The 23,704-nt window shown below is 43.6% G+C and overlaps 1 protein-coding gene across 1 annotated transcript in view; it reads left to right on the forward strand.

Moving 5' to 3' along the window:
- DDX47 (DEAD-box helicase 47) overlaps nt 1-8,843 on the forward strand; it is an 11,710-nt gene extending 2,867 nt beyond the window's left edge. The window contains exons 3-12 of the mRNA XM_015860028.1: nt 2,136-2,324; nt 3,143-3,214; nt 3,677-3,795; nt 4,317-4,388; nt 4,516-4,632; nt 4,786-4,932; nt 5,239-5,376; nt 6,687-6,757; nt 7,262-7,391; nt 7,487-8,843. Coding sequence (XP_015715514.1) covers nt 2,136-2,324; nt 3,143-3,214; nt 3,677-3,795; nt 4,317-4,388; nt 4,516-4,632; nt 4,786-4,932; nt 5,239-5,376; nt 6,687-6,757; nt 7,262-7,391; nt 7,487-7,609 — 1,178 coding nt within the window. The 3' untranslated portion in view covers nt 7,610-8,843. The remainder of the gene's footprint in view (nt 1-2,135; nt 2,325-3,142; nt 3,215-3,676; nt 3,796-4,316; nt 4,389-4,515; nt 4,633-4,785; nt 4,933-5,238; nt 5,377-6,686; nt 6,758-7,261; nt 7,392-7,486) is intronic.
- The last annotated feature ends 14,861 nt before the right edge of the window (nt 8,844-23,704 follow it).

The raw sequence follows: 23,704 nt of genomic DNA on the forward strand, positions 1-23,704 counted from the left end.
CGTTTTTTAAACCTCATCCGTGTTTCTTACTGCCAGCTCTCCAGGCCTGTCCAAGTCTCTCTGGAATGGCAGCACAGCCTTCAGGCGTTGTCAGCCAATCCTCCCAACTTCGTGTCAATCAGCCAACTTGCTGAGGGTGGTCACTATCCCCTCATCAAGGTCGTTGATGAAATTGTTGAACAAGACCGGACCCAGTACAGACCCCTGGGGGGACGCCGCTAGTTACAGGCCTCCACTGGACACCGCGCACTGCCAATGACAACCCTCTGCACTCTGCCAGTCAGCCAATTCTCGACCCACTTCACCGTCCACTCATCTATCCATACTTCCTCAGCTTTGTTATAAGGATGTCATGGGACAGTATCAAAAGCCTTACTGAAATCAAGGTAGACTAACATCTACCGCCCTCTCCCCTGTCCATCCAGCTAGTGACGTCTTCATAAAAGGCCACCAGGTTGGTCGAGCACGACCTCCCCTTGGTGAACCCATGCTGGGTACTCCTGATAACCTTCCTTATCACCCAGTTGTCTGGAGATAGCATCCAGCACAAGCTGTTCCATCACCTTCCCTGGGACAGAGGTGAGGCTGACTGGCCTATAATTGCCCAGGTCTTCCTTCTTGCCCTTTTTGAAGACTGGAGTGGCATTGGCTGTTCTTCAGTCTTCAGGCACCTCCCCAGTTCTCCAAGACTTCTGAAAGATTACAGAGAGCGGCTCAGCGACGACCTCCGCCAGCTCTCTCAGCAACCGCGGATGCACCCCATCAGGTCCCATGGATTTATGGACCTTAATGTTTCCTAGGCACTCACGGACCACCTCTTCCCTGACTAAAGGGAAATCTCCCATTTCCCCAGACTCTCTCGTCAACCTCCAGGGTCCAGGATTCCTGAGGGAGAGCCCTTTCACTAAAGACAGAAGTGAAGAAGGAGTTCAGTATTTCCGCCTTCTCAGCATCCCCTGTTACCAGAGCGCCCCCCTCACTTAGTATGGGGCCCACATTCTCCCTAGCCTTCCTTTTTTGTTAACGTATTTAAAAAAGCCTTTTTTATTATCCTTTATCTCTTAGCTAGATCATCTCCAGGTGGACTTTGGCCTTCCTGGTCGCATCTCTGCAGTCCCTGACTATATTCTTGTATTGTTCCCAAGTGGTCAGACCCTTTTTCCACATATCATGTACTTTCTTCTTCCCGCGGAGCTTGCACATGAGCTCCTTACTCATCCATGCAGGTCTCCTTGCACCTTTTCCCGATTTCTTAGTCACGGGACGCACTGATCCTGAGCTTGGAAAGAAGAGCCATTTAAATGCTAACCAGCTCTCAACAGGCCCTTGCCTTCTAGCACCCTGGCCCACAGGATAGCCCCAAGTAGGTCCCGAAGGAGATCAAAGTTGGCTCTCCTAAAGTCCAGGGTAGCAATCCTACTTTTTGCTTTGCTTCCTCCACTCAGGATCTCAAAACTCCACCATCTCATGGGTCACTACATCCCAAGCTGCCCCCAACTTTTACTTCCTTAACAAGTCCTTCCTTATTGGTGAGAATCAGGTCCAGCAACGCCCCACTCTGCGTCGGTTCCTCTACCACCTGCATCAGGAAGTTATCTTCAATGCACTGCAAGAATTGTCTGGATCGCGCATGCCTGGCCATGTTGGTCGTCCAGCAAATATCTGGATAATTGAAATCCCCCATAAGTAACAGTGCCTGAGAGCGTGACGCTACTTCCAGTTGCTTATGGAAGGCCTCATCAACCTCCTCCTCCTGATCAGGAGGCCTGTAGTACACACCCACAACAGTGGTCCCCTTTGCCAGCCTGGCCCTTGATTCTCACCCACAAGCTCCTCGACTTCTACCATTACTCCCCCCAGGTGGAGTTCAATACATTCTAGCTGCTCTCTCTCATAAAGAGCAACTCCACCACCCTGCCTTGGCCAGCCGATCTTTCCTAAAAAGCACATAGCCCTCCATGACAACATTCCAGTCATGCGAGCTGTCCCATCACGTCTCCGTGATCGCAATGAGATCATGGCCACGTTCTTTTTATTCTTAGTGAACTCCTATACTTCACTGCATAATTTTTTGAAATCCACTGTGTTTAATGCAGATTTGTAACGCTTCTTGCTCTCCTTGCTACTCCTTGTAGGCAGAGATATCATTGGACTGGCAGAAACTGGCTCTGGGAAAACAGGAGCATTTGCTTTGCCAATTCTTCAAGCACTGCTGGATGCACCTCAGCGATTATTTGCTCTTGTACTTACACCAACGAGAGAGCTGGCCTTCCAAATCTCAGAGCAGTTTGAAGCTCTTGGGTCCTCCATTGGTGTCCACAGTGGTAAGTAGCCTTGTGATACTGGAATGCTGTTGTTTTCAAGGTTTGAAGATCAGCTCCCGGAGTGCAAAGGAAAAAGAGAGTGTTTGTATGGAGGGTTGAACACAAGGTGAAAGAATTTTGTGATGCTGATATCGGTTATAGGAGAGAAACTGTACTTTTGACTGTATGGTCTTCCCTTATGGAACGCTCTGCAGCTTTTCAGCATTTAATGTCCAGACTGCTAAAGATGGAAGTAGAAGAGAATCTCCCCAGCACTAAGTTTGTATTGGTGTTAAATTGCATAGTGTTCTGCTATATAGGATGTAGTTTAATCTTCCCTGCAAACAGTCTATATTGTGTATATATATATATGTGTGTATTTTAAAGATATTTGCTACTGACATAAAAGCTTTTTGGATATTTTAAGAATTCTCAGATTCTGCAGCTGAGTTAGGCTGCAGAGTAGATTCTGCCTCTTGCTTTTCAACTGTGACAAAATAATTGAGGCTGGTAAGGGTTTTGGTGTGTGGCTTAAGAGGCCTGGAAAGGCCAGGCTTACCTGAGTGAATTCTCATAAAGAAAGCAAGCTTTTCATTTTATATAGTTGTGGGTGGCAGGGAGTAAGAACAAACACGTTATGTGTGTTTAAAAGCTGTTTGGATGTGGTGCTCAGAGATATGATTTAGCAAAGGGTCATTAGAGTTAGGGTACTATGGTTAGGCTGCAGTTGGACTTGATGATCTTTGAGGTCTTTTCCAACCTGAGTAATTCTGTGATTATACTCTTGAGGTTGGCTGGAGATAAACAGGGGTATTCACTGTGTTCTGTTTGTCCTGCAGCGGTTATCGTCGGTGGAATTGACTCAATGTCTCAGTCTCTGGCCTTAGCCAAGAAACCACATATTATAATTGGTAAGTCAACCTACATGAGGTATGGGGTATGAATATTAATTACATTACAGTCATCCAGAGAGTGGCAGAAGCCTTTGTGTCTTTGAGGAAGCAGGAATACATCCTTCATTTGTTTCATCTTGAGATGTTAATGTTTGTAAAATAGGCACCAGTAGCTTTGCTGCTACCAGCTCACTCCAAAGCATTCCTACTGAATGGCCTTTAACTCTCCTGTAGTATTTACAATCCTGGTCTCATTCTTAGTACATCTCATCTGCTGTTTGTTTTGTTGGTTTTTTTTGTGGGAGTGGGGAAGGTGGGCATTCTACATGGAGACTAGTCTCATTTCAAAACACTTCAAGGATGAAATAGCACTCACCACAAAGCAACCTACTTATACTCACATTTGGTGAATGATTTATTTCTGTAACTGATAATTCTTATTTCTTTGGATCTTTAATTCTTACTCTTACTCCCTTGTAGCAACTCCTGGCCGTCTAGTGGATCACCTGGAGAACACCAAGGGCTTCAATTTACGAGCTCTGAAGTTCCTAGTGATGGATGAAGCTGACCGGATCCTCAACATGGATTTTGAGACAGAGGTAGGATTGTGCTGAAGGAGCTCTTTGGAGCACCGTGCAGGTCCCTTTGAATCATTACATGCAGTCATGTAGAAAATGCTTATATTAAACAGTTCTGTAGAAGTTAGTGGCAATTCATAAATAAGGTCTCATAACTGCATGGAAGCCTGTGGTAGGAGCTAAACCTAGTAGAGTTCTGCAAAGTACTAGCTAGCAAGTAGTTGTCATTTTGTCTGTGAAGTCATCTGGGCTCTCTGGATTGCCTGACATTGTGTTCAGTGTTAACTGTCAGTCGTGCAAACCTGCTGCAGGAATATTGCCTTTTCTTGTACTACCTTTGACTTCTGGAGTCTGTGCTGCTTAGCTATCAACAAAGTATCAGTCCAAAACTTCCCATGAAAGAGGGGAAATTTGTGCCTCCTGTGAACCAAAGACGCATGTATGCTTGCAGTACTCTTTGCTTGGATGGCTCTTATTTTTGGGGAGTCTAATGTCTTGACTGCTGTTGTACTCAGCATTTCTCTCCCTTTTTCATTCTGCAGGTGGATAAGATACTGAAAGTGATTCCTCGAGACAGGAAGACATTCCTGTTTTCTGCCACCATGACCAAGCAGGTGAGAGGCGAGTACTCTCCTTTAATTCTTCTTTCATCAGACTGTACTGTCAATTAGGCTGTCTGCTGCAGATACAAGGACAGAGACTTTGTCAGAAACTTGTAGTATTGATTTACTTTAATCTTAGGTTCAAAAACTCCAGCGTGCTGCTCTGAAGAATCCCGTTAAATGTGCTGTTTCTTCCAAGTATCAAACGGTCGAAAAGCTACAGCAGTACTACATTTTCATCCCATCCAAATTCAAGGTATTACCACTTCTTCTGTTTCTTTCCTATTCCGTGTGTAGTCTTACTGTTCCCACATCTGCAAAATATCTTCTCTGGCTTTATAGTTATATTACTTTTTAATGTAGCATATTTGATTATTTATTAATTTCTCTTTTTTCCCTTTCTTTACAGGACAGCTACCTGGTTTATATTTTGAATGAACTGGCTGGAAATTCTTTCATGGTTTTCTGTAGTACATGTAACAATACTCAGAGGACTGCTCTACTGCTCCGTAACCTGGGGTTCACCGCTATTCCTCTTCATGGGCAGATGAGTCAGGTATGGGCGTATCCCACAGGATGCACTAGGCAGGAGACATGTCACTTGGGAGATGAACTACACCATACTGAGTCACAGCTCCCTTGCAGAAGTATTTCACAGCTAGTGGACTGGACTGATCCATAGATGTTAATCTAATGTTGATACTGTTGCTGATTTGTGTAATTAGAAATTAGAGAAGTGAGATTTTATTTTTTTTTCTTTTTGAGTGGTTTCTACTGCAGTTCTTCTCTATCATATTTCAACAAGAGCATATTAACCAGAGTGAACATTCTTTCATTCCCTTTCTGTCTACCACTCTTCCAGAACAAACGCTTGGGCTCTTTAAACAAGTTCAAGGCAAAGGCACGGTCTGTTCTGCTGGCTACTGATGTTGCAAGCAGAGGTCTGGATATCCCGCATGTAGATGTGGTGATAAACTTTGATATTCCTACGCACTCTAAGGTAAGTTAGTCTGTGTGTCAGACGAGGGCCTTCTGTCACCAGGAAGTATAGTGTTGAAGCTAGGCAGAGGAAGAAAGATAACACAACTTTCCTCTGTTCTTCTGATGGGATGTGTAGTTCACACTTGTTTAGATGAAAAGAAGTTGTTCAGCCTCAGCAACTGAGTTGATATTTCAGTTTGACTGGCCTGATCTGGGTTGCAAAACTGAATCCCAAGGAGAAGAGAAGTAAGAGATGTTCTTTGTCTTGGTGTGTTTGCTCAAGAGTGTTTTCTAATACCATATTGAATAGATTACAGGCTTTTTGGAAATAGTTTTAACATGTATCAGGCTTCAACTAGGCATCTGTGTTCCTGCAATCCAGGCTTAAACTGTGTTTAAAATATAATATTTTCCCACATGCTCAATTGATCGAGGGTTGTATCTTTGATACGTTCCACTTCCATATCACAGAAGCATAGCAAGCTGAAAAATGTGAGTTACTAACTTTCTTCCTTGTGGAAAGCATAGTATTGTCTTATGGATGTGGCTTTGTTCACAAGCTTGGTTTCAGAAAGCACGTCGTTAAGATATGGCTCAAGATTTGCTGTTATTTCCTATAAAGTCCAAAGGTACCATGCACTGCAAACAAAGAAAGAGGTGGTTCATCAAATTGAATTTGATTTTGTCATTATGGAAAGGCAAAAGTTAAAGTTGGGGAGCAGCCACATGAATGACATCATTACAGTTTTTGTGCACCTCCCTCTCAGCCCACTGTGTCAGAGAACAAGTCTTGAGCGTTCTCATGGTTTAGTGACACCCACAGGTACTGCCTGTAACGGATGTTTTGACTTCCATAATGCAGTGTAAAACCTGGAAAACAGCCCAGAACCATATAAACTGAAGGCTCTCAGTGGAAGCTCCCAAACTGTTCTTGTTCATCCTTCCTTTCACTGTGCTTCCCTCTGTCAAAGACAAGCTAGGTAGAACACTAAATCCTGAGAATGAAGGTAGAAGCATTGGCTCAGTTTTATTTTAAGTATTATCTTTCTGTGGAAGCGATTCTTCCATTAGCATTCATGTCTCACAGCTTCTGTCCTACAGTCTTGAATAACGATCTTTTCTTTTAGAAAGCAATCAAAGAAAGGTTAAAAACAAAAATGCACTTCCACAGGCCAGTGTCTTATCAAACTTTAATGCTGCATACTGTCAGCATATCAAACGTTGACTCTTTTCTCCCCATAAAGAAATAATCAAAAGGGTAGATCTTCCCCAACTCTTTTGTGTGCTTGGTGTGTATGTCCTATTGCTTATCAAGAAAATTGCTTTCAGGATTACATTCATCGTGTTGGAAGAACAGCTCGAGCTGGAAGATCTGGCAAATCGATCACCTTTGTCACTCAGTAAGTGTTAAAATGTTGCAGGCTTATTCTTCCCAGCTGTCTTTCAAAGCAGAGTGCATTGCCCTTGTCCTTGATAAGAGAAAAATACTGTATTTCATTTTGAGGGACCAGTTGGATTTCTTTAGTTAAAGGGGAGAGCATTCAAAGTTCAGGGAGGGGAGAGAGAATGATCTAAGGTAAATTCTAGGAGCAGCTATGTAATTATTGGAGATAGTTGTTTATAACTTTGCTGCATAGTATATGTACATTTTTTTATGATAAATGATACAGATTAAATAGGTTTTAATGTTTTGATTACTGTGGAATAGAGTCTTTGCCCAAACACATCTTAGGTAAATCCGCAAAGCCACTCTGAAGGGTGACATTACTGGGGGATGTATTTAAGAGTTGCTCTGCATTAGCACAAGCCAGCAGTCTCTACTGGGTGGAATTAAGGGGCAGTGTCTGTAGACAGAGGTAACTGAAGGAGTTGCAGTTGGGCTGATTCAGGCCTTCTTCTCTCAGGTATGATGTAGAACTATTTCAGCGCATCGAACACCTGATTGGCAAGAAGCTGCCAGCATTCCCCATGCAAGAGGAGGAAGTTATGATGCTAACAGAGCGTGTGGCTGAGGCCCAGAGATTTGCTCGAATGGTAAGTAATGACATTTCATCCTTGAGTACTCACAGTAGTGATCTGAATTTCCTTGTCTGCCCTGACTCCTTGTCAATCTCTTGATTGTGTTGCAGGAGCTGCGGGAACAGGGAGAGAAGAAGCGATCTCGGAATGGTGATGATGATGATACCGAAGAAGCTCTTGGTGTCAGGAAAAAGGTGGCAGGTGGAAAAAAGAAGAAACGGAAAGCCTTCTAGCTCAGTGTTTGGACAGACTTTTACTCTCCTGTTTATGGCTACACAAGCTTGGCAAAAATAGTCTTCGCAACCATCTCCAGTGGATTTTTTTCAGAACTGCTGAATGTTGCATTGGGCAGTTTGTCTGGAAAAGGCCTAAAAGGTCTTGCTCTCTTCTGCTTCACCATTTACAGACTGAGCATGGTCACTGTGGAATAATGGTGTCAGTCTATCTTTCAGTGAAGCCAGATCATCCCCTTAGGGAATGGAAGACTGTATGGTCTGACCCAGCTCATCCCCAGAGAAAGGAGTGCAACTTTCCCATTGGTGCAGCCTCTGTTTCAGTACCCAAACTCACCGAGTACTTGTGGGGTCAAATTGGACTGCCAGAAGGAAGGAAGAGATGAAAAAAATAGAAGTAATCAAGTTTCCACTGTACATCATGATCATTTTGCCTTATTGAAAGGACACGTGATTTGGAGAGCTCCAAATATAGCTTAATTTTAAAGCAAACTGGTTTTATTTGTATTGTCATTGACCTGTTTTTCGTATTTTGAATATCAGCTCTACCAGAAGGTTTTCCTCTTTACATCATTCTTACTAGCGTTTGAGATATGACATAAATACTTTAAATGGGTCAGGTGAAGAGTGGTCCAGCAGAGGGAGCCTGCTCTGGCTGGTTGGACTATTCACTGCCTGGAATTCAGCTGAAAGAATGTAACAATTGGTAAGATCAAGGGGAGGTCTGTGTTTGCTAGTTGTTTTTTTGTGGGTAGGTTTTATTTTTGGTTTTGTAATCAATTCTTGTAGTACTTACGAACTAACACAAGAGGGTGGTATTTTCATAGAAAAGCAGCCCATGAGCTGAGTGACAGAGAAAAGGGTTTTGAAGAGGTTCTTTTGCATTGCCCTGTTTATTCCTCTGGCAATTTTTTTTTGTTTTGTGCCGAGATCAGAGTCTTATAGACTTGCAGAAGTGGAAGAAGTGTACTTTTCTTCACTACAAGCTAGAAGGTTAATGCTAGTTCCCATTGGCATTTTTTTTGTACTTGCCACTTCTCTTGGACCAGAGATAGGTGAGAAGCTGCTTCATGATCATTCAGCACAGAAATTTAGTGTCCATTAGAATTAAAAAAAAAAACAAACCTTGGACTTACTGCGCCATGAAAGATATATTCAAAAGTTTATTGTCTAAGATGTAAATAGAAAAAAAGAAACTACTGCAATAATAAAAAATGGCAAATTTGGTATTTTATAGTATCAGCGTATATCTTAAAAATAAATATGTGCTGGTGAGAATTTTCTTATACTTTTGAGGTGAGACATTCTAGAAAAGGTGGATTTTGATTAAGCTGTTTTGAAATGGAGGCAACATGTTTTACGTTGTCTTTTCATGAGGAGATGTACTCACTGCTGTGAGAAGTGTCTGTGTCCGTTGTCCTTTTTTTCAAATTTTCCAGACATTCATCATCAAGTATGATAATTCTAAAACAGTGTAGACTCAATACCAGATATGTAATGCTACAAAACTCAGGTCTGTCGACAGCTGAAAATATTCTTAGAGTGGAGGAAGTATGTGCAAATCTGTAGATCTTGGTGCAGAGAGGCAAAATGACAAACTATGTTAATTCTGCATGTCCCTTTAGTAGTCAACCTCTTGGGTAAGAGGAAGTAGCCATAGGGTGTACCAGAGATGAGAAAACAGAAATTTGAGTGAGCACAGGAGATGAGATGCAAGTGCCCTGGTGCAAGGTAGCTCTCCCAGCTGCTCTTCTGGTGTGTGGATAGTTGAATGTAGTGATTCATAAACTGGGCAGGATTTGACCTGCTATCAACCGATGAAGATTATACCTCTCTGAGTCTCTGGATCTCTTTATTATAAGCCTGTCAATACTATCCTAGCAATGTAACTTAGGTGGCATACAGAGCCAGTCCTAAGCCAGTCTTGTAAAGTGATGTAAAAGTCAATTTTACTGTTGGAGAAGGTGGAACAGGGTCATTCCTTCTGGAAATTGCTGTTGCTTAATTGACTGGTGAAGCCTTTAGCCTCTGCTCATTTCTTGCGTGGAAGACTGCATCACCAGGGAGGATCTGCTGTGCCCCTTCTTGGGATCAAAGATCTTTTACTGCCAAGAGTAGTTCAGGAGAGTAGTAGTTTACTCCTTATAAAAAGAATCTTGAGTCACTCCTTGAGTCACTCCTAGACAGTTGGCCACCTCCCTTTGGGTAGCATGACAAACTGGAGAAGTCCTTGGCACAAGAAAAGCAAAGGTCTGCCCCCACCCACATTCTCACTGGTGCCTCACCTGCTACAGGTATGTACATTCAATTTCAACCAAAAATATCTCAACAGGTTGAAGTGACAGGAAATAGTTTCATACCGTGACGATGTTATGAGGGTTGGGCTGGAGGGTGTTTATATAACTGAAGTAGGATAGGGAGTGTCTAAAGATTAAATTTAGCCAAAACTTCTCCCATCCAGACTTAAAGAAAATCTGTAGAAGGTTTAATGAAATGTGAGGGGAAAAAATGGAGCGAGACCTGTCCCTCTGGATAAAAGAAAACACCAGTACTTATACGTGTTTGGCTTCATGCTTCTGTATAACAACCACTGCCAGTGTGTGTTTGTTCAGTCAGGTGGACACTTAGGGGATAATTCTGAAGCACACTTCTGTGGGAGCTTTTCAAGCCTCTGCACATCAGAGGGCTGAGGTGAAGGATTAATCTTGGTGCCATAAAGCAGGATCAGGCTAGAACAACCTGCCAGTTTTTATGGTTGAAACTCAAACAGTTCAATAAAAAACGTATTCTCAAGGCACCTTCAGCAGAGATGTTTGCAGTTTGAAACAGTTCTGTACTTCCCAAAGTCGATGACATGATTGTTTACATGCTTATAATGATATTATAAATAATGCTTTATAGTTTTGATTTCTAATGCTGCACAGATGTCTACGTCAAGCAGTAAAGAACAGGCATATCGTGTATTTCATATTAATGTTGCACAGACAGCAGAGGTGGGACAAGCCTTTGGGGAGGAATAGTGAAATTAAACACTGGTGTAAGATGAAAGTAGTGCAAACCTATCCATAGGAAACCCAAAGTTTTTTGTTTGTTTGTTTGTTTGTTTTGTTTGTTATTCTGCCCAAATATTGAGAGAATAGCTGCCAGAAGGTAGCTTTCTCTGCAATCCTATCACAGTCCAGAACATGAGGTGCATTCAACTGACCTACCTGAAATGGATTTGGCCATCTCAGTTCTCCCATGGAGAGCCTGCTCTGCCCAGGGCCTGTAAGGCCAGGCGTTGGCAGGAAAGCTCAGCTGGGAATCGGAGTGAGGAATCACAGGGATTTTCTTTTACGGTGGTGATCTGAGCTGGTGTCTGCTCAACATAACCATAGGACTGAAACTGTATGTGTCAGTTCGGTTTCGGGGGTCAGACTTGGAGGGATTCTGAGCAAACCCGTGTAGCTGTAGGTATCCATGTTCATGGCAGGAGAGTTGGACTAGATGGCCTTTGAGGCCCCTTCCAACTCAAATCATTATATGACTCCAAAGCCCCAAAAACAGAGATGACAAAGAGAGTGAGTTGTACGTGATGACATTCTAGCATCACCATTTATCTGTGCTTTGAAGAGACTTAGTTTCGGTAGGAACTCTGAATAAGAAGTGTTTGGGAATCTGGAAGGACAGTGAAGCTGAAACTAGAGAACGTTCACAGTCGAGCCAAGCACAGGAAAAAAAGGAAAATATCCAACACACTTAAAAGCCATTGGAAGTACTTGAAGAGTAATGAAATTGATTGCATGACTTGTAGAAGACAGAGGTGCGTTCCAAGCATTTTGATCTTATATAAATATGAACTCTTGTATAAATAAGAAGTTGTGGTTTGCCTGCAGTAGCATGTGAGGTGCTTCTGTGAACATTTGAGTGAGCAATTAATTCTTTTAAATGTTGCAGAGCAAACAAATGCTGTAAAAAATCAGTTTTGGTGCCCGTCGTAGTTATGTAGTCATTCTGGATTCTTACTGACTCTTGTCTAAATACTTAGAGCAATTTATTTTGTGGAAAAACTCTCACTGTGTAAGCTCAGAGAATCAGAATATATTTTGTCTGACATAGAAGCCCAAGCTTTGGGTCAGCCCCTGAACTTTGAGGAGAGAGGGAAAAATAAATAAATAAATAAACAAACAAACAAATAAATAAATAAATAAAGTTGAAAGAAGTTTTCTAAGTCTATAGATGATTTTTTCTTTTCCTAGTCATACTAGGAAAGCTCCTGAGTAACTATTTAAAAGGAAAATCTGAGGATGTTTTCCCTTTGGTACATGGAAAGAATGGTTTCTCCCTCTCTCTGGCCACAGCTATGCCAGCTGCACTGTATCTCCTCCTGAGGATCCTCCTGTTGTGCCCTTGGAGTTTGTTCAGCGCTTCTCAGGGATGTATCTGGAAGCCTGAAGCTGGGCTAACTAGAGGCAGAGTGACAGAGTAATTCAGCATGCCCGCAAGGAAGAGAGCATACAGCAAGATCTTTGCCTTCTGTGCTGGAGGATCATCGTAATTGCAGAGATGCATGTGCTGCTCCTTTCCCTTTCTGAAATGAACTTTAGAAATAAGATTGTCAGAAGTTTCTGCCTTCCTTTATGCACTGAGCTTGGTATTTCCAAGTGTTCCTGAGGAATGGGAGATGCATTGTGGGTTTTCTTTGCCAAAAAGAGTAAATGCTTTATCTTCCATTTAAATTCTTGTGAAGGCAGAGAGAGAACCCTGTTGACAGGCCTCTAGTTGGCACGTTTCCCATATGGACTGATTTAAATTCTCTGTATCCTTGTAAAGATTTTCCACACACAAATATATCTTTGTGTAAAGAAAGGCAAAGCGCAAATCCTGCTCTGCAAGTCATTCATGTGAGGTAGAGGGGAGGATTTCATGATAAGATCGAATTGGTTTGATTATGCTGGCTTTCTAGAAGGAAATGATTCCCTTGTGTGTTTTTCTTGTCCTACTGCTTCATCCTGTTAATGGAGTTAAAAATTAAATCTCTTGGCTTTGACCTAGGAAAAGGTCTATGCACAACAAAGTTGGAGTCACAATAATAATCTGGAGTAGCAGTGTGATTGGGATTGCAGGATCCATGGAGCAAGCCTGGGAGAGAGGCTTCTTTAGTTTTATTTAAAGCAACAAAAAGTAAGGAATGATAAATTAGCCACTGGTGGCTAGTTTCCTATTGCTGCTGTTCTTGTGCATGCATACAGCTGTGTTAAACCTTTATCTTTGCGTATTCCAGGGGCTCTGTGTGGTTATTAATGATTGGTCATTCCCAAATACAACCAACAGTGTGAAGCAGATGCCCTAATAGACTCCACTGACAGAACCTAAACAGAGTCAGTTTTCCTTTCCTCCAATCGCAGATCTCAAATACCTCTTAAAGATTCTGCGGATCTAGGGGCACTTTTCCATTCTATATGCTCAAGTCACATAGATGTTTCTTTGTTTATGGCTCTCTGCACCCTTTGGTGAGGATTGCTTTAATATTAACAAGGAATCTTGTTATCATCAATAAATTAACTAGGAATTTTCCAATTATCAATAAAAGTTTAGGTGAAAATGCAAACTCTTAAAAATGCAAGCAGAGCATTAGCTCTACTGTCCAGAATAGATCATCTATAATCTTATGTTACTCTGTTATCTATGTAATGAATGTCAGAAATAAATTGCTAGTCTACTCATACTAAGGTTAAATTTGGAGAGAACCTTCCTTCTGCCGGTTTGGTGGTCTGGCTGCAGCCAGGTTTGCTCTTCTCAGTCAGGTTTGTAGTGGACCCCTGTGAAGCATTGTTAGCATGTTGACTCTTTGGTTCTTCCAAGACTCCCAGTCAGATTTGACTCCTTTTACTCTGGTTAAATTCTGTTCATGTAGTTCAAAAGATGATTTTTTGAAGACCCACTGTTTGAATTCCAGACTACCTCACTTTGAAAATGCCTGTGCTGCTTTTGCAAGTCAGATGCTACCATCTGGTCTGCCCTATGAATGGCTCTTTGTGATTAGCGGGGGCTCTCCCTCCCCATCACTGATGCAAGGACAATTGCTGTAATTACGATCTCTACTGTTTTTGGGGACGGTTTGTGAGTATGCGACTGCCATGTTCCTTTGAAAATCCAACTGCAGGCAACTATGGCTCTTTTGAATTCAACAGAAGCTGCTTACTTCGAGGAAGATGTGGCTGGCGCACAGCTCTGTAGCCTCCAGCTGTTGATAAATGTGTTGTACAAAGGAAGGGCACCTTGCTGGCAGGCATAGTCTCAGTGAAATCCTCTTAATCTCATACACACAGTAGAGGTTCTGAGTGAGGGTTTTTGTTTTCTTTGTGTGTGTTATGTTTTGGGTTTTTTTCCTCTTTTTTTTTTTTTTTTTTTTTCCTTAGCAAACCCTTTGGGAAGCTGCTTGCTTGTTCTTTCTTGGCAAGGAAGACAGAAACCCTGAAGCAGCAGTATTTGTTTGTCCTGTGCCACGCAGGACACAGATTAGGTCCTTAAACAGGACCCTCCCTTGCCATGTTCTTCAGCCTCACCTGCCTGGGTCAGGGTAGCCTCCTGGTGGAACGGTTTAGCTGTGTTGGCCATGTCAAACCTGTGCTTCTCTGACAAACTCCACAGAACAGTGTACTACCAATTCATGCAGGTGGTGCTGAGGGACAGGCTTTTCTTCTTTCTTCTTGGGTTAACATCCCTGAATATGCTGAAATCTGCAGAAAGGATTATGCAGTGGTTATTGACATGTGAAAAGAGGAATGAAGATGTCTGATGAGAGAGGAGTTCTTCACAAGTTGAATGCTAAGTTGCATCAAGCTATTACTTCTAGATGGGGGAAGACCTTTGGGAAGCAGAAATGTGAAGTCAACCATGGCGAGGTGACTTTGTCTTGCTTGAAGTTGTCTGACTTTCAGGATCTGGACGTTCATCTAATTGATCTTTACACTGTCTGGATGAATGTGTAATTTTCTGCCTGCTTTGCTGAAGTAAGGCAACTACACTAGAAGCCAGGCTGAGTCTTAAAATGAATCTTACATTGAAGGAAATTCCTGGTGAATGTGTGTGCTGTCCCAGATCCAGCTTCATCTGGAAGTGTTCGAGGTAGAAGAAGTCAGGGCAGCCTGACCTAGGAGGCTGTACTGGAACCTCCAAGCAGGTTAGCCTGCCTGCTTAGCACCTCAGTAAAACCTTATTGCCCAGATAAGCAGAAAGGTGCAAACTTTGCCTTTCTGTACTGTCTGCAGGATTTCATCACCACCCAGTCCTCTCCCATTTTCCAATCAGATAAAGCTGACCAAGGGACTCTACTAATCTTTGGAAGCATTCAGAGACTTAGATCCTGGGTGGTGCTGCCACGTAGGAACAGCCTGGAGCCACTTGTGACATAATGTAAGGAAGGGAATTTTCTTGCACAGACTGGGGCAGGGAGCCCCTCTGCCCGCAGCTCCTTACCTTCCTTCCAGCCTCTGTGCACACTGGCTTATTTGTTCAAAGGCCTTCATGTAATTAACTGGCACCCAAGAGCTGGTGCAGGCCTGCTGAACTCTGCTGAGATCTTCCCTGAGCAAGATTTCTTCATGCTTGGCATCCCCCAGAACATGATTCCCTTTTGAGCTTCCAATAGTCTGTGCATTTTTGGGACCTGCCATCTCCTTGTTCTCTTCAGCTGTCCCTGTGTGTCTGGCTCCCTTTCTTCACCATGATAGACTCAGGTATTCATCATTTGTTCATGACCTTTTCTAAGCACCTGCTGCACCCTCCCCTGCTTCCCTTGACCCTGTAAGCAGTTTGTAGGCAGATCCCTAAGGTACTCCAAAGCCAGTTCTTTGTTTTGCTGCTAACATCACACCATGATGTGGTCCTGCAGACACTTCTCCCTGCTAATAGGCATAATAGGCAGATCCCTACCTGGGCCATTTCCCTCCAGTAGTGCCTGCCTTGCATTTTCCAGTGTGTGGGGAGATATGAAATGTCTCAGCAATTCCTGCATTGTTCTTCCTCTCTTGATGGCAACCTAGAAGAAGCCTCTGTGCTTTGAAGCCTCTTGCCACAGGGTTTTGTATGTAGCAGAGCAGAATTACTAGCGCAATGACACATCATCAGTAGGGTAAACTAACCTGTCTCATGATGGTCTAACTTACAGCCCCATGCAGGTGGAGGTCCCCTCATTGCACAACTGCAAGCATATCTCATCTAGTCATGATGGACTGAGATCTGTGTTCATAGATGCTCTAGAGTCTAGAAGATAAAAAACAAGGAGATCAATGAAACGAGACAGTGGATACGCTATTGCCTGGACCCACTGGACAAATCTCTCCTTGCTTGATAGTGTGGAACTGCTTGTTAGAAAGAACACTCATTTATTTTCAGCAACTTGTATTAATCTGTTTGGTGAGTAAGGAGATTGTTAAATAGAGGGCAGACCTACCAAATTTTTCTGCTGCACTGGAAAAGCAAGATACATCCTAACCAGTTGCACTCAACACATTCATTTCTCTCTATATAATAAATACAAATGAGTAGTTAGGAAAGTCAGATTTCAACCGACCAGCAGAAGTTTTAACCATGTGTATAGCTAGATTAACTACTCCGGAGACTGGGGATCAACTGTTATGTAACTGCAAACATTTTTTAATTGGAAATGGGATAGCAACAGATGCTGTTTGCTAAAGAAACCCGACTGTCATGTAATACATCCAGAATGTGTTTTGCTTGGCAGAATCACATGTAGATTGTCACTTTCCTTTGCCTTTACCTCTAGGGAAAAAACATGCTGCTAATCAGACAGGTGAATCATTATGAGTTGGATTTATTTCTTACTTAGGTTGTCAGGTAAGAACAAAGCCTGACAAAGTGCAGCTCCAGTTCAGCATGGCTTCAGATCCACTGAGTGATTTCAGTTCTGGCTGAAGGAAAGTGACCATGAGCTGGCTTGTCAGGTTGTGTCTGACTCCTTAGAGCAGGACAGACTGAGTAGGCTAAGAAAGGCTAGTGTGCCAGGTCACAGGGCTAGTGGTGATTCATCATCTGCCTCAGTGCAGAATACCATTGAGACTCTAATTCCATGTAGTGTAAGATCTTATGGTAATTGTTACCCTTCCATGCACTGTGGCCCTGTAACCTTAGCCCATCCCACACATGATATGACGTGCCATGTGCCGAACAGGTCAGAGCCAAAATGTGTGGTTATTTCTTTCACCCTTTAAAAACGTAAATGTGAAGGTGATGGTTTTTCTGTATAGTTAAATAAACCACCCAGCAGGTCCCACAGGAAGGTTACTGCTTACTCCTGGAAACATGGTGGTGACTTCTGGTGCTCAACAGCAGCTAGTTGTTACTTTAGGGTGAGATCCTGTATGTGGCAATGGCTCCCTGGAAAAGCACTTTGAAGCCTTTCCAGGACAGCTGTTCCCTTGCCAGTAGATTTTTCATTACTACAAACAGATGTCTGTTAGAGTGGTTTGTTAATAATGAGCAAGGAAGGGATTATCAGGCAATGCAGTGGCTGTGAAAGAGGAGCAAAACCTGCTGTGGGAAGGTCATAGCTCCCTTTGCCCTATTGCACACACCACCAAGAGCAGTTCCTCTTTCCTGATGCTTTGTTGGATTGCTTGTATCATTAGCTGAAGCTGTGTTTGCATTTCTAAGAAGGTTAATTGGCAACTACACCTTCATCAAACCCTTCCCTGGAGTATGACTGTCACTAGGGGGGATGTCACTTTGTTTACCAAATGGAACAGCCTGGGGCTGCTGAGTCTGGAAAGCAGCAGGGAGTAGGGGCTCCAAAGAGCGAGTTTAGTCATTCCTTAGTTGAGGTTATTGGACCAAACTGGACCAAACAAAATCCACTGGCATGTACTATCTTTCTCCATGCTGCATGCCAGAAGCCTTATAAACCTGTCTCCTCCCTGCTAAGTCCTCTCCGTTTTGCTACTTGTTAGTGGCAGGATATTAATGTTCTTCCCCCTAGCTTCAGGGTGCTCCTGGGCTGTCAAGAATTTTGAAGGAAAAGTAGTTAAGGACAGAGAATTGGCAGCCTGACCTATCTGCCTCATTTGGATACTCCTTCCCCCTTCCAGCCCTGCAGACTGGATGTTCCTGGAGTGCAGAGGTTTCTATCTGACGTTCAACAGCATCATATTTTTTCCCAACTCATCACTGCTTGTGTTTGGATATGTCTGCATAAATGTGGTGTGTTTGCAATGTCTTTCATGATCTCCAAGGACAGGAAGAGGAATACACTGGCTTGATAGTGGACAGCCTTAGTTGTATCTGGAATGCAGACTTTAGGTGAAGTAGGAACCATCCCAGAAGCAAGGAGTCCCACCATCTGGTCTGAACCACCAGTGGGAATTTCCTTTTGAAGTTTCAAAAGAAGGTTGGACTTTTGGTAAAGGAGTGTGGAAGAATGCATGTACTCCTTTCTGTATGAGCTGCTCCTTGCATTAGGTTGCAAATACTAGGAGTTGGTTTTCCTTTGCATTTATTGGAAAACATAAAGCATTGAGTGGGAATTCTATGCACAGACTGCGGCACCCTCCAGTCAGCTCTCCCCCAGAGATCTCCACTCTTTATTATGATAGAATTAAAGAGAGAATAATGAAATGGATTAGATTAGGACCTCAGCTCCACTTCTCAAGTACTTAATCTCTCTGGCAAGGATTCAAATATATGGCTTAAGTGCTCCATCTTTACAAAGGGCAGCTACTGCATTAAGCAGCATTTATAGAGTGCAGACCAAGAAGGGCTCCTGCCCCAGCGGAGCATACACTGAACATCCTACAGTGAATTTTTAGGGGAAAGGGCTTTCTGTGATGATGTTGCTTGCAACTGTCCTTTCCCTTCTAGCTTGTCTGGCTCTTGCTTTCACCATCTCCTTCACCTTATGAATCCCATATTGATATCTATTTTTAATACCTATTGCGGTGGTAGAGGCAGGAGAGCAACAGGTGTTCAGGGTGCGGCTGCTGCTACCTGTGCATGCCTGCGTGCAGGAATGTGTGTCTGTGCACGGTGTTGTGCCCAGCAAGATCAGCCACAGGCTGCAGTGAGAGGCAGCATTTTACAGGAGCAAGCAGCTGGGGCTGGAATGCTGTTGCAGGCGCACCCATTTAAACTTCTGTCTCAGTTAAACAGATACAATAGGGCACTGTTTCCCCCTGCTTTTTCCCCCAAGTATTTGAATGCGTATCCATGATGTCATTGATTTTAACGCTGCTTAACCGGTAAAGGGAAAGGCATGCATAAAGTAAACATCACTATGGCCCCTGGGGAGCTTAACATCAGTCAGCGGTCATACCAGAGGACTGGAGGTATCATAAAGCATCAGTAGTCATCAGCAGGTAGGACAGGAGGAAACAAGAAGAAAAATCTTCACATCAGTTTCTCCTAACAAACACTGCACTGGGAGACTCGTTCAAGAATGTGCTTTGGAGTGAGGAGTAAAGAGATCAACTGTAGTTCCAAACCTCCAGCAAGGCAGTATCTGGGGCACACTGGGGCTTGTATTGTCCTGGAGATCAGAAGAGCTGCCTGCTGGCCTTACAGTACAAAATAAAAGCGTCTGAACTACCCAAGGGAAACTCCATCTCCAGGGCTGATACCAAACCTGTGTGTGTTATTACATACATCAGTTACACCTTTCCAAATCAGACTTGATTTTCCCATTGACCTGCATGGGAATCTGCCTGCCATGGGGACCTCCTCCACACTGCAAGAAAATCTACAGGAGCAATAGGCTATGAACCAATTGCCCTCAATTTTACCTTTCATTTGTTCCTTGTATTTTTTTCCTCACTGCCACCCATTGCATTCATGAAGAATCACTGTACTGATTAATGATTAGCTTTGGCAGGGTAGCACACAGATAGAAACTGTTGACTGATCCCATGGTTCTGCAGCCAATAGTGCACAGCTGTGTCACTCAACAGAATGGGTCTGATTAAGATTAAACATGTAAATTTAGTGGTATTTCTGATAGTTTAGCCAGGAAAGGCAGTGAGTTTATGCCTGTTTGTTTGTTTTTGCTGGTTGTCGTGGGGGTACAGATCAGTACCAGCACACTGGCAAAAAAATAATACCTATCAGCAGGTTTGGGTTGGTTGGTTTGTTTTGTGAGGTCTAAAGTGGGAGGAAAAATTGGTGTTGGATCTCAGCTTTGTTTTGAGGCATTGCAGTTGCGTTAAGGTATCAGGAGCCCCAAAACAGAATTTTCTGTATCAATGAGCAAAGTGATTTAGTGTACAACCTGATTCCCAGGAATGCTTCGTGCACAGAAGCAACCCTCTATGGAGCCTCTTACCCAAGCCACCGCCTCTGATTCCAAAGCAGAAGAGCTGTCTTAGAAAACATGTCGCCAACAGCCACCCATGCAATAGGAGAGCAAACCATCTCCCAGTGAGCACTGGCCTGAATATTTTAACAAATCCCCTTGCCCTTTTCTTGTACAAATCTCTTATCTTCCCAGAAAATGAACCCCTATGTATCAGGAATCCAGGCCAGAAGCCAGGAATAGAAGGAGGTTGACCAAACCCAGCTCATTTATAGAAGGAAGCTTCTGAGAAGGAAGCAGCAACCAGCACTCCCTGCCAAAGCAGCACATCACTGTTAAATATTTGAAATGTTTATTTTCTTACTGGAACTGGAAACAGTAGGGAGCAACACATGCAGTTTGGAAGAGATGATGGCTGCAAACAAGTAACAGCTCTGAAAAATGCTGCCATGAGTTTCTTTTTCTTTTTTTCTTTTTTTCTTTTTTTCTTTTTTTTTTTTTCTTTTTCAGAAATCATTCTCTTCTTGGTGTCCTGTATTTCAGTTCCAATGGAAAATCATTCAGTGTTTAGATGGGGTTTTTGATAAGCCTTTCAGAACCAGAGCACAGGGAGTTCATGGTTGGGACCCCCAACACAAAGCCCAGTTTGTGAGGAGGTGGCACCTATAAATGGCAGATGCTGCCCTTGTCTGTACACTGGCTAAGGAGGGGGTGCTCTGAGCTGGGTGCTTGGTCTATCACCTCTGGTTCATTCCTCTGCCCCATGACTATTTCCAAGGGTGTTGTACTGTTTATATCTCAACTGATTTAAAGACGGAGGAAATGGAAGGGGCAGGACAGGGTGGAGGCTGTTGCACTGTTAGCACAGCATGAAGGAGTTTACTTGCTGGAGGTGGGATTTTTCAAGAAGAGAATTTGTTGTGTTGTCAACATACTGCACAGGTAGCTACGCAGAAGGAATGACGATATTCACAGTGTAGCTAGTATCTGACCAAAAATAAACACGTTATTTAGACACATCCCAGAACACCATGCACAGTCTCTTCCTAGGCGTCTAATTGCTTTATTACTTGGTTTAATGAAAGTTACAAACTCACCCTCTGAACCTCCCAGATATTCTCTGTCCCCTGGACCTGATGCAACTGGTAGAGCCTGGCTGGCCCCAGACTGCAGGGTGCAGTGGGGAGCACCAGGCGTTGGCACCACAGAATCAGGCAATGCCAGCAGTGAGAAAGGGGAAAGGAGTGGAGCCAACACAGAGGGAGAGCCTGTCTGCTGCTTCCTCTCATTCATCAGCCGCCAGCTTATCTGTCCAGGGACACTGTATGGCCAAAGCAAGTCAATTTGCTACTGTATTGCAGTATCATAGAATCATAAAGGTTGTAAAAGACTACTAAGATCATCTAGTGCAATTGTCAGTCTATCTCCACCATGCCCACTGTGTCCCTCAGTGCCACATCTACATGGTTATAGAACACCTTCACGGATGGTGACTTCATCACCTCCCTGTCACTGAGTGACACGGTTAATGGGCATGGGGGGATGGGCTGACTATTGGACCAGATGATCCCAGCAGTCTTTTCCAACCTTAGTGATTCTGTGATACTATGATCCTATATGCCAAAACCCTTGCTGGTAATTGTTACGCTACCCTTTCATATTTGTCAGTGTTGATACATCAGAATGAAGCTCATTTGGTAAGCATCTTCATCCAGTTACCTACATATAAACTGGATATCTAAGCTCTGAAATAGCCAGTGGAACCTTGGAACTCCACTGAACCACTTATTCTTAGTAGGATGATTTGAGACGCATGAAGATATCCAAAGTATCTGCACAAGACTGCCAGGTATTTCAGAATCACAGAATCATCTAGATTGGAAAAGACCTTCAAGGTGTGATACAAAAGGTATGGAAAACCCATGAGCAGCTGCTAGGAGTCAGGTAGGGTATCTTATGTCATCTCAAATGAGAACTTAGATTCTCAGCTCACAAGTAATGGATACAGACCAGAGCTGCTTCTCTACGGCCCTCACACTGCATGAGGGCCATGAGCACCACTTCTCATGCTACCAGGAGCCAGCAGTGCTTGGATTCCTGGGTCACTGGGGATGGCTTTTACAAATGCAGCCCCATGTATTAGTATCTTGAAAGCACAGGCTGTGTTTAATGACTGACTCACAAGGATTTCTCAGGCATTCTGGAAAATGTCAGTGTTAATCTTCTTATCTTTTCTCCATTGTTTCCCCACCAACCTGATGTAATTTGACACACTGATTTCCATGGGGGTTTGTATATCTGTGTAAACACAGGGAAAGTAGCTAGCAGTCTGTGATGCACTCTGACAAGATGCAAATGGACTGGGGAGTAACTGGTGACCTTTGAAAGCTTCTGAGGGTTTCTTCCTTGGCCAGCTGGGTCCCACTGAGGCGGTGCTAAACTTGTCTCCATCGTCCCTTCCTTCTCTCATTTTTCACAGCTGCCTCCTTCTTTGGCTTTCTCACAGAGCCATGGACCTACTTAAGAGCTAACATTATTATTTCTTTTTTTGGTAAAAAAAAACAACCTGCTATGCCCTTCTCCAAAAAGCTGCATGATTTTACAGTTAAATGAAAGTATGAAAGACATGAGGATCAGCCCAGCCCGTAGTTACACACCAAGTTCTGTCATTCACTAAATGAGCCAAGTGTTCCTGCACGTGCTTCTAGTGCACGTATAGGGGAGGAAGGTGTTTTGTGACTATCTCTGTGTGTGACATTCAAGAGCCTGAAATAAATTAGCATTTCAAAACAAAAAGAATAAGGACAAATGTACAGGTGAGATAACCACCAACAGCCTGACCCCAGCATGGGCTTGGAATAGGCTCCCCAGGGAAATGGTCATGGTCCCAAGCTGCCTGAGTTCAGGGAGTGTTTGTGTAACAGTCTCAGACATAGGGTCTGTTTTTTTGGGTGGTACTGTGTGGAGACAAGAGTTGGACTCAGTGATCCTTGTGAGTCCCTTCCAACTTGAGATATTCTATGATTCAGTGATTTTATGATTTACAGCCACTCCCGCAGCACTGGGAAGGATCACATCCTTCATAGGGTGGGAGGGATTTCTGAGTTCAGGGCTTGCTGTGGATAGGCCCAGCTGTCAATTCCTTAATCTTTAATAAAATATTCCTGGTAATAACATTTGGAATAACAGACAAAGTTATGACCCTAATGAAGATACACCAGTTTTGTAAGGGACTGTCCCAATTAGTGTGTCAGACCAGAGGCACAATGTAGGGCAAGGGAGAATTTATCATCACCTCTCCTTCACTGTCTGGGGAGCACCCTGAACACTGCAGCTTAGTGCTTGAAAGAGCTGTGCTGCCAGGAAAGGCAAGCTGCCCTGGGACAGCGTGTGGATCTTTCTGCCTGTGGAAAGAGTGAGATGATAGGATGTGCACAGACTGCTGCAGCAGGATCCTGGAGGAAGCTGTCTCTGGTCTCTGGAGCTGGGCTTGCAGCCACTCTCGGTCCAGGTGCTGTGGGGCTGTCTTCATCCTAAGACCTCAATTTCCACCTTACAAGCAGTTATTTGGCCAGAAAGCACACTTGTAGGTACAGGGCTTGAAGTTTGTAGGGAGCACGCTGTTTTTCCCAGCCATGGTCCACAGGCACCAGCAGCCAAAGGAGCCTTATCAGACGCTCGGCTGAACAGCATTCAGCCAGACCTGGGCTGGGACAGACAGAGGCTCCATGCCCACCCTGTCACAGGGGTGACTGCCCTGCTGACGTCAGGAACCCTGACTTCATTTCCTGGCACCGGGACCATATTTTCATAGC

Source organism: Coturnix japonica, chromosome 1 (genome assembly GCF_001577835.2).
Source record: "Coturnix japonica isolate 7356 chromosome 1, Coturnix japonica 2.1, whole genome shotgun sequence".
In the NCBI taxonomy this organism is placed as follows: domain Eukaryota; kingdom Metazoa; phylum Chordata; class Aves; order Galliformes; family Phasianidae; genus Coturnix; species Coturnix japonica.